The 12862-nt window shown below is 37.6% G+C and overlaps 2 protein-coding genes across 3 annotated transcripts in view; one reads left to right on the top strand and one right to left on the bottom strand.

Moving 5' to 3' along the window:
* Positions 1-5930: 5930 nt before the first annotated feature.
* Positions 5931-10290, bottom strand: LOC134825027 (short transient receptor potential channel 4-like). Its single transcript, XM_063837091.1, has 3 exons — positions 8567-10290; positions 8169-8351; positions 5931-7230 (listed from the first exon to the last, which is right to left on the bottom strand). Exons 1-3 carry the CDS (start codon positions 10256-10258, stop codon positions 6931-6933), a joined length of 2175 nt encoding a protein of 724 aa, XP_063693161.1. The 5' UTR covers positions 10259-10290; the 3' UTR covers positions 5931-6930.
* The window catches only part of LOC134825031 (myosin light chain kinase A-like), a 27146-nt gene continuing 21717 nt past the window's right edge, over positions 7434-12862 (top strand). For both annotated transcript variants that reach the window (XM_063837110.1, XM_063837109.1), the window contains exon 1: positions 7434-7437. The gene's annotated coding sequence lies outside the window, so the exon portion shown is untranslated. The remainder of the gene's footprint in view (positions 7438-12862) is intronic.

Below are 12862 nucleotides of genomic sequence, written 5' to 3'. Positions count from 1 at the left end.
ACAATCAATGACCAAGTTAATTACAGACCGAACAATTAGGTGAGAAAAAATTGGAATTTTTGCCTACCACCAAAGTTGTACATTTTATATAAACCACTTACTCGCCCAGGTCATCAGATATCGCTTCAAAAATTTTTGTGAGTGTAGCTGATGATCATATCAAACAGCAAACTTTTTGGAACAGGATTTCTCTCAGTTTTGAGTTTTAAGGTATAAAATGTGGCCTCAAACAACTTAGTAAAATTTATCGTAAAAAAGGGCCAAACATGGAAGATTTAAGGCTTAAAATGCCTATAACTCAAAAAGTGTCAGTTTTTTTTGGAAATAATTTTTACAGAATCGTAATCAGCTTGAGAAAACGAATCTTTTAGTACCAAATAGGTAATGTTTGTAGCGCGATGCACTACCATGACTACTGGGTCGCGCCGCGCATCAAATAATTCTTCTCGCAATTCTTCGGTAGATCGGCGAAATGCACCACTGTGCCTCACCGAGCTGCGAAGAATTGACATCGTGAATCAAAGGTGATGTTAGAAGACAAATTGTTTTAAATAATTTTCCAGCTCGAACACAAACAACAAGGGTCCCTCCTTGTATAAATGTTGTACAAATTGTACACATTTTTTTACAAATTTTGTGTCTTTATTCTTTAACTATTATAAATTTGGAACTAAAAGATGGCAAGTGCTGCGAAGTAGCGCGCGCGCCGGGCCAGACCATTAACAATGGTCAAAAACACTTGTGATTGAATCCAATTGCCGTAGAACTTAATTTGTATCTGTAATTTAAGAAATTGTAAGCAAAAATTAAACTATACGTATTGTTGTATTACGTGGTGAACCCCACGGTCGCTTCACTATAGAGTTTCGACGATACAGCTAGGAGGAGCCGCGCACTCGTGCGCGGCGGGTCATACAACGTATGACAATACGTATTGTATATAGCGCGCCCCAAATTTTGACAAACAGAGGGAATAGATTTTTGTCAAAAATTTGTAGTGCGATGCAAAACTAGGCCACGCCGCGCATATTCTCGCAACCACAACCTTCCGTAAATCGGCGAGATGCATGGCCATGCTGGGCCTCACCGAGCTAGGAAGGATTGACATCGTGAATCAAGTAGAAAATGCAATGTACTGTTGACTGTGCAAGAATGTTTTGTAGACCATAGGGCATAGACGCGCATCACGCATGTGACGTCACGAATCAACAGCTCGCAGTAATTTGTATATTGTAGGTTTATAACCTACCAGGACGCGCGCCGAGTTGGACTCGTCGACGGTCCTGATATTTGGAACAAATATTTCACGATTATCAATCCGACACCCGTTAAGCAGTAATGGGAATATAATTGTATTAATAAAACGAAAAGTATATTAATTTTACCCAACAGACCTTACTTGTTACTGGCTTAAAATATTACGACAGGTGATGTTGACGGATGTTACTCGTCTAAATTTCTTCGAAGTAGCGCGCGCCGCTTTTTTCTCGATGGCAAGTTCTACGAAGTAGCGCGCGCCGGGCCACAGGCCAGATCATTAATAATGGTCAACAGGTGATGACGTCTTCACAGCTTGTTGAACTCCGCGCGCGCTCGTAAGTTGTAATTAAGTTCATTACATTTGCACGCTTCAAACATTCCAAGAATGCAATTGTACCACGTAATACTATTCAGCCAATCAAAGAACAAAAATCCGCAAAGTTAAAGCTGCGCACTTTTATAAAGCCCAAAATAATACTTTTTGCGATAATTCAAAATTTACGTTGTACGGTGTTTTTAAATTTTCCCTGGGGAAACGTTATTTTTACAAAGCAAACATTTTGTTGAAAACCAGACGTTTCAATCTCTTTTATTTTCGAAGTTAGGACCCTACCATAAGTAAGAGCAAGACCAATTAATTCTCAACGTCTAGGATCTGAATTCTATGTTAAAGAGTCCACCAAACCTCTATTCACAAAACACGAACTACTTGCTATAGAGAACCTATACAGATACCGTTGTTTAATGGAATTGTTTAAGATCATTAAGTCACGAGTACCAATTTCGTTATACTACCTATTCGGCTTATCAAATAGGAAAGATAATTTGTTAATCACGCCCTCTCCAACTAATCAATTTATGTACAAATCTGCATGGCTGTGGAACGAATTTCGTAAAGTTGGGCCGATGAATTTCACCTCCCCTTGCAGCTCTGTCAAGAATTTGCTTAAACAGTCACTTCTAAGAGCTCAAAACAGGTATGGAACTGATTGGTGTGACAAAAATTTCACTGAATTCTGAGTGAGAAGTGATACTTGCCTGTTATTCCCACTTACTGACTGATAATCTTATCTATGGATACCATGCTTGAATTTAGGTAAACAACATAGTACTTCCTCACCAGTCACGTTGAACGCGATCGCCGAATGATAAAACAATATGGGAATGAACGCGCACAGCATTGCGCGCTGATACTCTAAATACTGTGCGCGTTTCGTCCGGAACCTGGGGGAGTTCCCGCTCTAATATATCTGACGACAGTGATCACTCATTATGAGAACTAATTCCGACCACTTTCCCGGTCGAACAGTACCCAAATCAAACTAATTTATGAACCACGTGTATAGCCAACGTCCTTGCGGTGCTGAGCCGATGTAAAACTCTTCTGTCTCTTGTTAATATTTTAGTTGAACTGTGCATAAAAGTGTGTAGTGACAAGTGTGTAGTGGTAATGTATATTATTTATTATGACGACGCGATATTTATAATGCAGAATTAAAAGCTGCTTTCGATATGACTGGTGGTGGGCTCTCTCCGGCGGGACATAGATCTATATAGGGGGTACCCGGGGTACGAGTTAACGAACAGTGTTCGTGTCCTTCCACAACCCCCTGTTACCTGTGTTTCTGTCGGGGTAGCCTAGTTCATCCGTTAGAATCGCAGAGTTAGCGGAGCTCATGATATCTCGCGACGTATGCTGCATGAACGGTGCAAGACTTGCGCCGTTTGTTTCAGCATCCAGTTGCGAGTGCTTGCCCATCGAAAACATGATTAGTGATTGTGGATTTTATTGATATTACTGATTATCCATCATATTCAGTATTAATGTTATCCATTATTTATTTATTGACATCCTTCAGTCTCCAAAACGAGGTGTGAAGGTAAATTAACTTTGAGCCTTGTTTTGGCGACTGCTTAATCGATGGGCAAGTAGGTATTTGTTTTTTAGCAGTGTTGAACATTGAAACAATTATAAAATGTTTATTCTTATCTTATATAACGTACAATATGAATGACATATGCTATAGTGACGTAACATATATAGTGCAAAGAATTAGTAACTTGCGAGATGTGATTTAATGATAATCGACGTTAACATTTTGCAGTTTACAGTTGCACAATGTTGACGTCGATTGTTACTAACATTTATCTGAATTTAATACAAGTACATGTCACATATAAATTGGGTAGCTGAATGAAACTCGTGCCTCAAAATTTTCCGTTATTAGCATTGCAGTGTCCACGCCCTGTACTGCGTTAACGACCGAAATTTTCCCAATATGCAATTATTATTTTGCTTCTAAAATTCTCTGATAATTAATAATATATCGTGACATGTAATTGTAAAATAACAAACCTCGCGCGCGCGGCGCTTACATCTGCACCTGAGAATCTCTCAGCAATGTGTGGCTGTCTGCGCGGCGGGCTGTGTATTGTGTATATAGCTGAATTTAAATTTAGATTTATTTGTAAATGTATAATAATAATACCATTTTTGCGATTTTACAATCCAATTATAATTAGATTTTACAATCTAACTCATTTTTATGAATTATGCTATCAGCATGTCCTAAAGTGAACACTATGCGATGCTGAGCTTAAGGGGGCAGGGGGGGGTCTTTATGAAATTTCTCTCGAAATTGATTTTATAGTTGTTTCTGATAGAGGGGAGTGATATCTACCAGATGTTTTTGGTCCCATGGAAAAATTTTGTTCCTAGCCGAAATTATTGCCGGTCAAAGGTCAGCGCTTATGTGTAATTGTATTGCGCGAGCAATTTTCAATCGCGCGCCCTGAAAATCGAGTCTAAAAATCTATCTTCTCATACATTTTTTTAGCAATCACCTTGAAACTTTCAGGATATGTTCTAAGGACCATTTAGAAACTTCTGGTCTCTCAGAATTTTAAGATAGGCCTTGGAAACGTTTTTATTCGATTTTGAAAATCTTGGACCTGAAAAAATCGTCAAAAAACGAGGTCCAAGATTTTCAAAATCGAATAAAAACTTTTCTAAGGCCTATTTTAAAATTCTGAGAGACCAGAAGTTTCTAAATGGTCCTTAGAACATATCCTGAAAGTTTTAAGGTGATTGCTCAAAAAATGTAGGAGAAGATAGATTTTTAGACTCGATTTTCAGGGCGCGCGATTGAAAATCGCTCGCGCAATACAATTACACATAAGCGCTGACCTTTGACCGGCAATAATTTCGGCTAGGAACAATATTTTTCCATGGGACCAAAAACATCTGGTAGATATTACTCCCCTCTATCAGAAACAACTATAAAATCAATTTCGAGAGAAATTTCATAAAGACCCCCCCCTGCCCCCTTAAGCAACCTTTTCATTTTCTTGAAAACCTAATAACTTCTGAATACCTAAGACGATTAGCACATTTTCTTTGAAACAGACTATCGTATCATTTATATGTTTCAAGAACCCCCTTCAACTGAAGGCTTCAGTTGCTGAATGATTGCTATTTTTATGGACCATCCATATTCCATGAACATTATTATATGTGTCCATTATCATGTTAGTAACAGTGCAATTACTTCATTAATCACAAACTTTCGGTGCCTACCAGTTTACAGGCGATCTGTACATTACTCCACTGTTGTGCAGCTTGAACTGATCAGTTTATCGTGTACACAATAGACATGCATATCTGAATAATTCCTTGAGAAACTCCATGAGTCATTGCACATTACATACCTCGTGAACCTAACTGTTCACATATTACATAATCACTTTTTGGCCAATTTTTAACCCATCCCCTTCACAGGTTGAAAAATTCTGGGCCCTTTTGATAGCGACTGCGCATGCCCGCCGTAGCAAAAAGAGCACGCTGGTGCTGTCCACAATAAGTCACAAATATCTCCAAACAGAACTTTTTGTACACCTCTACGAAAATTTGAAATGATCTCAGCCCCTATGTATTCGAAATATGTGATGCTAATGAAGATGGGATAATAATCCCGGGTTCTTCCAAAAATTCAGACTTATCAGCCTCGTCAGGTGTTATTAAATCTAACCTTAAAAAGCACTATCCCTCCAACATCGAGATGACCCTAATACATGGTAATTGGTAACTAATCTATATTATATCTCAAATTCTACATCCGGTACGGCTCTGCACACATGATATCTCTCTCTGCCATGAAACATGGCTAACCTTTTAAACTATGATTTAAAAACTAAACCTAAAGTAAAACTCAACTGGGCTCTCCTGTGTCACCAAACTAAACCAATAAGTAATTTTAGATTATTATATTTTTCTATATTTGTATAATAAGTATATTGACGTAGTGGATGGTTGAGGGGGTTTCAAGCACAGGTAACTCTCAAATCCTAAAGATAAGCAGTGGCCTTCGGCACTTGAAACCTCTTCAAACCTCCCCTGATTTATTTATTATTTATATTGTTTGATTGTGCCGTAAAAATAAATATTTGTTTTATTAAAATATTTGTTTTATTAGTTATGTACCATGTGCTAACTGTTTTCTGGGATATGAGCAGTAGACCCACGAGTTAGTACCATCATACTCACTGTTTTTTGGGAGAAAAATGACCCACCCACCAACGGGATATCCCCCCCCCCCAGTATATTCTATTTATAAATAATTTGGAAAACATTTTTTCCTTCATAGTGCCACACAAATGAAACATTTGATCTCTTATGAACAAGCTTTAACGGATAATACACTACATTACACATTACACAATACACATTATACACTACACACTACATTATATTATAATGTATCTACTCTACACTATACTAATGTATCATGCTGTTTACAATTTCTTGAAAATAAGAAATATGTAAATTAACTGAACTTTTATTTCAAGGTAAAAACACCATTTAGAAACTTCTTTCATTCACCAATGAGCTTCAATCATTCTACTATTGAATGTAATCATGCACAACTCTTATGATTTTGTTTTACTAAAATCTTTGTTTTACTACAAGTATAGGGGGCCAAAAGTCTAATAATTCTTTCTATCATGGCATGGCTTGCTATCATATATCAAATAATATAATATAAGATTAAGAATGTTCATTTTTTCAGAATGAACATGTTTGAGGTTTTTTAGATATTTTTGAATGATTGGATTGTAATGGATTGTGTTCAGGCCTTTAAAATACACTTGTCTTGAAAAATGGGAGCTCTAGCAGCTAGCTATTCAGATGACCAATATATCAAGCAAAAATAGTCTATTCATTACTTGCGATCAGGTGTCAGGTGATTGGGTTGGCACTAGATCTGTGCTATGGGAATCATGCAGAATGACCGATTACGGTGTCTGTGCATGCTGTTACAAGATAATTGATAACCCAATCAATTTTGTTAACGAGATATAGGTGCGACCTCTAAAAATCAAATATTTGAATTTTGGCAACGGGATCCTGGTATGAACTTAGTTACAGCATATCATCTGCAAAGTTACAGGTAGAACCAATATGAAACATGGCTATTTTATAAGACTGTTATAAGACAACGTGTCTACTGACTTTTGGAAACTGCACCACTGTATTATTCATCTAAAAATATACTTTAAAATGTCCAATTGGCCAACAGATCCAGGCTTCAATCCTACTCACGTCAAAGTCTCGTTTTCTGGATATTATAATCAAGTCATAGAAATCTACTCCTCGCGTCATGGATCTTTTATTTAGACATTCCCCCTTTCTTTTACTTTTTCTGCTATCACCGCCAACACCGATTCTTGCCTCTTCAACGACACTCTTTTGTCCAGAGCTTTATTTATCGTATCCCCATCAGTTTTAGATCCACTCATTAGGTCTCCGAACATAATTCTGTCACATACAGCAGCAATCAACTTGTCATGTTTTGCTTGGTTTCTGGTATCTTTCATTGTGTGTTCTTGCTTCAACTTTGCTCGAAACCAGATCATGAAAGGGAAGGCGATGGGAACAAATGGAAATAGCAAAGGTTGTGCTCTGCTGTACTCCTGAAATATTCATCGTCAATTTCTCAAAAATATTTGTAATCTAGACTATACAACTATACAAATTGTACTCTATCTGTGTCAATCAGTTCTTATTAATCTCAAATTAATATATTTAATCTCAAATTAATATACAGGGTGGGCCAAAAGTCAGTGTGCAAACGTTGGCCTTAATAGCTCAGTCACTGAGTGCCCAATTGAAATAATTTGTTCTAGTATGACTTACTACCACCACTGGTTCGAGACATTTGTCAAATCGAAACATATTTGTGTTCATTTTTTTTTCAAAAGAAGGTTCATTTTCGCATTTATTTGATAGTTTGGATAATCGGATCGAGCCAAATTTTATTGAATTGTGTTTGGCCATTTAAATTACGTTTGCCCTGAAACAATGAGAGTTCTAGCTTCTCAGATGACCGAGATATAACCCTTAACGAGGTTATTCATTACGTGTGATCAGGTGATTGGTTTACCTAATCACGTGATTAGGTGACCCCGTTAACCACCCCGTTAAACATTATGGGAATCGTGAAGGCTGCCCAATTAAGGTGTCGTGTCGCGGTGTCACATTTATCACCCAGTCAATTTTGTTAATTAGATACAGAAAATGCTTGATAACTTCGTCATTTCTGATCCGTTTCGCCTCATATTTTCAGATCATATGCAACAGTTAATAATCTACCGTCTCTGAAAAAAAAGACATCTAGCATGTTCGGGGAGAACAATATAAGTGTTTTAATATTGAATGGGCGTGGTCTAAAATATTCGAATTTTCAAATTTTGGTGACGGAATCCTCGAACCAGTAGGTACAGTAAACCATCTGCAAAGCAACAACCCTCAAATATAAAACACGGCGGAGGTATAAGACCCAACGTTTGCACACTGACTTTTGGGCCACCCTGTATTTAAAACTAAGATGTAATTAACTGAAAATAATTACCTTGAGCAGTTTACTTTGTGCATATTTCCACTCGATATCACAGTTATCAATCACCCTGCTGAACGTGTTGCCCAGAATGGCAATTAGCATGTTCAGCAAGAGTATGCATGAAAGAAGAACGTACAGAATCATAATTAAAGTTATCAAGTATGTAGTCGGTTGATCCCCTGTTATCTTCAATTCCTGAAAATATTGCATCATATTATATCAGCCTTATTGTTACCTTAGCTATTTTGTGGGATCCACTTCATGTTCCAAATTATTCCAGTAATGTCCAAGTTACTATGATAAATAAGAATGTCACGTTGCATAGTACTTCCATGGCCTGCAGAAAGAGCAAAACGTTTCATATTGGTATAAACTTATAAAGATAAGCGAACCTATTAATCATAACATACCACAACATCAAAAAGTCCGAAAGTTGCCCAAAAGACGTTTCTAAAGGTTTCAAGGAAGTCGACAAAAGCATCTGGGACTTCTACTTTGTCGCACGTTAAAGACAACGTAGACAACTCCTTATTCCATTCATTCAGAGCAATAGTCATCGAGTAAATAGCTACAGTTGTTCCCAACATCACAATAACGAGTATCAAACCAAACCTCGCGGCATCGGCAATCAGATGCTTCAATGCTATCAACATAGTGCCTAGTGACTGGTGAATTTCTAGAAGACCGAGAAGCCGAAGTACCAAGACGAATTCTGCAACAGCATAGATATAGTTCACGTTCATAGAATCTTCATGTCGAAGTTTCTGTTTGACATTTTCGCACGAAAACGTATCGTTGTCACTGGTGTTTACAACATTTATGTAGCCCTTGTAAATAGCAGCTGTCACTATGAGTCCCAGGACGGTTGCGTCTACCATGTTCCAGAAATTGTTGTAATGTTTCATGAAGCCTTTTTGAATAAGTTGGTCAGCTTCCATGAGAATCCTAGCAAATACTGTGAAGTAAAGTATGTATTCGACATAGGTCACCTTGTATGATTCACCTCCTAGTCCTCCTGCTAAATCTTCCCCATTGAACGGGGTTAGGCAGGCAGCAATCATGACAACCGCAAAAATTATGTAATTTATTAGATCTGTTGCGAAGCACACACAAGGAACGGATATAAACCTCAATAGATTAGAAACAGATGACTTCATGAAAGGAACACCGCAGCACTCTTCATAAAAGAAGAACTTAAGAAAGAGTAATGGAAGCACTATTGGACTTGTCACGTACTTGAGTATCAGAACAGCCTTACCACGGAAAAATGTGCTATGAAATTTACCGTACCACTGTTCATTAATGATCTGCAAGTTGAATGGGTGAGAGACAAACTTTTTCTTACTTTGTCCTATTGCAGTTGAAAGCAGTTTATCGGACGATGTCAATATCTCCCTAGCTTCAAGCATGTTATCACAATGGCTCAGAAACTTGTACGCAAAAGAGTCTGCATCTTCAATGATTGACTCAAATTCAATTTCGAATTCCATCCTTTCATTCTTTATGCTTGTGATGTCCTTACAGACGTCGAAAGCTGTTTTGATGGGATCTTTACACTTAAGATAGACATCTCCTGCCAATAGAAATTTCAATGGCCTTATACTGAATTGGCCATTACGGGAATACTCTTTCAGATGCTTTTCTGACTCGCACCTCAACGGGGAAGTCAAAATTTGAACAGCAGGCATGAGATCTCCACCAGCCAAGAAGAGTGCATCAATGGTATCTCTGTCTCTTCGATATGCTGCTATGCTTAATGGTGTGTCTCCATCCTTATTGGCATGGTTAGGATTACCTCCGTACATGATTATAATTCGGACCATCTTGCAATCGACCTTAGCTGCCTTGATCAGTGGACTATCTTCATTTTCATCCTCCCAGTTGACAAAATTCAACTTAGAATAGTGTATAGGAGAGCAACCTATCTTTGGTGTGATTTCAACTTTGTGACCCATTTCTGCCAGAACCTTCTCCACCCCTGTATGGTCCCCTTCTTCTATCAAGGTGAATATCTTCTTTAAATCATGTCTTTCATGCAGATCATCTATGCTTTCCAATGCTGTAAGATTTAGGGATGTCTCTCCTACGTCTCCTTTTTGCATTTTAATTACTTTGCCTTATCCTCCTTCCTCGGACGTAAATTTAATTACAAATAAATTTATGGTATGAATGTAATGGCCACTCAAATTATTAAAACAACAGAATAATTTTTGCGGTAACAAAGGAAAATATTTAACAAGAGTAAATATCCAAGATTTTGGTGGCGATACCCAGAAAATCTACTGCAGGCAAATTAGTTCCGGATGTTCCCTTGATACTGATAAGTTCCAGGTATCAAACTTTGGGGTCGAAGTTGAATTTAAAATGGGAATTTTACTAGACTAATGCTTAATGCTCAGACAAGAAAACCAGATCATCTTGAGAAAATAGGAGGTAAGATGTGATACCTTATCTCTTTGCAATTATCATTGCTGTATAAGCCGACCTAGTACAGGGTGTCACAAACAAGTCAACCACGTGATCAGTGTTGATAGCTCAAGATCGGTTTATGGCATCCGGGAATATTTTCAGACTCTAGTTCAATGTGAGTGTGAAGTTTTTGACAAAATGTCGCTCATTTTTATGCTATCGGTATGTCCTTAATTGAAGACTGTGCGATGCTGAGCTTGAGAAACCTTTTAATTTTCTTGAAAACCTAATATCTGTTCCAAACCACACACAAGGAACAAATATCGACAGGAATAACCCCCTATAATAGTTGTCGCGATTTAAAAACTTAGACAAGGACAAACTTCGACCCTTGACAGATTGACAGCCTACGAAATCTCAAAATCTGTTTCATCGTAAATAGAAGATTTTAACCGAGGTAAGCTCACAGTAAATTAAACAACGAAGCAAATGTATTACATTTATCGAGGAAACGATGTAACAGAGTTGATATATTTTAATGTTACCATGGGGTGGCAAGTCCCCATTCATCATACCCTGATTATAGATTCACTGTATCCTAATCATATGCTAATCCATGGTACGCAATTCTGTCGCCAAAATGTTAAAGAAACCTATTTTCACTAAACCAAATCGGCCAGTCCTTTGGAATTGTGCCAGTCCTTTGGAATTGTGCTAAACTAGAAATAGGAAAATGTGAACCAGGTTCTTTGAGTAATAGCGTAAAAAGTAATTATTAGGCAACGTAAATTAGTTGATGAGAAGCATAATTGATCAGGCAGAATGAAGCGGTTTAATTAAGTAATTGAACAACTGAACAGTGAGCTTACAACTTCGGGGTACTCGAGGTAGCTTTTATAGAATGCACAATAAATGATGCAAACGCTATAAATATGACAGATCGCTTACAGATCGTTTGCAGATCGCGGTGCTCCCCATCTGGCAAAGAGTTAAGCTTATTATAAAATAACTAAACATTCATTCAACGCCTTATATCCGAGTTCATACATATTAAAATATCAAAATTTGTTATTTTATCCCACTGAGAATGCGAAAGTAGCAACTTTTGATTCTAAAGTTGCAAACACTTAGACAAGATTGGTGGGGCATTGACCAAGTACCCGGAAGGAATTAGACAGGAGCAAAAAGCTGAATAACCCCTGAAAAGCTACGACGCATTTTGAAAAGCATTTCTTATTAAAACTATCGTATCATTTACCGTAGATTGGGGTAAAATCGCCGTGTCGGGGAACTTCGCCACTATTTTTCAAATAATCATTTTACTGTTTTGAATTGTTAGGAGATCGAGTTTTTGTATAGTATTGTGTTGAACAAATGGTTATAAAGGTATTCCTATTCAAAAATAAACGTTTACTATGTTAATTAAACTCAGGCAACATGAAATATTGCTATAAAGTGGCTAAAATTTCCTGCTTGCATATTTCCCATATTTTACAATTATATCCTTAATTAATTCTGTGTGACATCATTAGCATATGTCCTGTTCATTTAAGGGCAAATTTAGTTAGCCATGATGCACACAACTGATATTATGAAGTTTTCAAATTTGTGTGTGGCGAAGTTACCCTCTTCTGATCCCATCTGTTCGGCGAAGTTTGGCGCGAAATTCGCGCGCGGCTGGCAAAGTCACGCACGTGTATTGGCGAAGTTCGACTACATTTCTACTTCATCCCGGCGATGTTACCCGCAGCATGGCGATGTTACCCCGGCGACCAAATTGCCCATTGTAACACGCAGGCTAGAGATAGATAAGTAAAATTGGCAGGTATATCAAGGAAATATAATTGAGTTTCGAGTGGTATGGTGCTTAGCACCGAATATGGTATAGTTTCAGAATGGCGAAGTTACCCCATATTGCAGGGTAACTTCGCCCTGATTTCAGTGGCACCAATCTAGCTGACTATTTATGCCTGGCTGATGTGGTTCATACGAAAACATTTGCTTTACTAATCCTGTTCATATGAGCTATAAACTTTTTCAAGTACTCGTGTCGTATTTTCTAAATAACATGAAATAGCTGTAAAACATGGCGAAGTTCCCCCATTCTACGGTATGTTTCAAAAACCCCTTCATTTACAGTTTATGGACTATCCATATTCCATGAACATTATTATACGTATCCAGTGATCATCTAGCAGTGTAATTACTTCAATAATCACAAACTTTCCAGGGAGCTGTATACTAGATAAATAACAATCCACTGTTGTGCACACGATAGACATAAATATCCGAATAAT

Source organism: Bolinopsis microptera, chromosome 13 (assembly GCF_026151205.1).
Source record: "Bolinopsis microptera isolate Bmic1 chromosome 13, MBARI_Bmic_1.0, whole genome shotgun sequence".
Classification (NCBI taxonomy): Eukaryota; Metazoa; Ctenophora; class Tentaculata; order Lobata; family Bolinopsidae; genus Bolinopsis; species Bolinopsis microptera.
This window is presented reverse-complemented; position numbering and strand designations above follow the sequence as displayed.

What these genes read in the sequence shown, in the direction of transcription:
- LOC134825027 (XM_063837091.1), bottom strand. Translation starts at nt 10,258, where the DNA reads ATGCAAAAAGGAGACGTAGGAGAGACATCCCTAAATCTTACAGCATTG. An exon ending in TCGGACTTTTTGATGTTGTG is followed by an intron (nt 8,352 to 8,566) that starts GTATGTTATGAT and finishes CAATATTTTCAG; the next exon opens with GAATTGAAGATAACAGGGGA. An exon ending in CACAAAGTAAACTGCTCAAG is followed by an intron (nt 7,231 to 8,168) that starts GTAATTATTTTC and finishes TGAATATTTCAG; the next exon opens with GAGTACAGCAGAGCACAACC.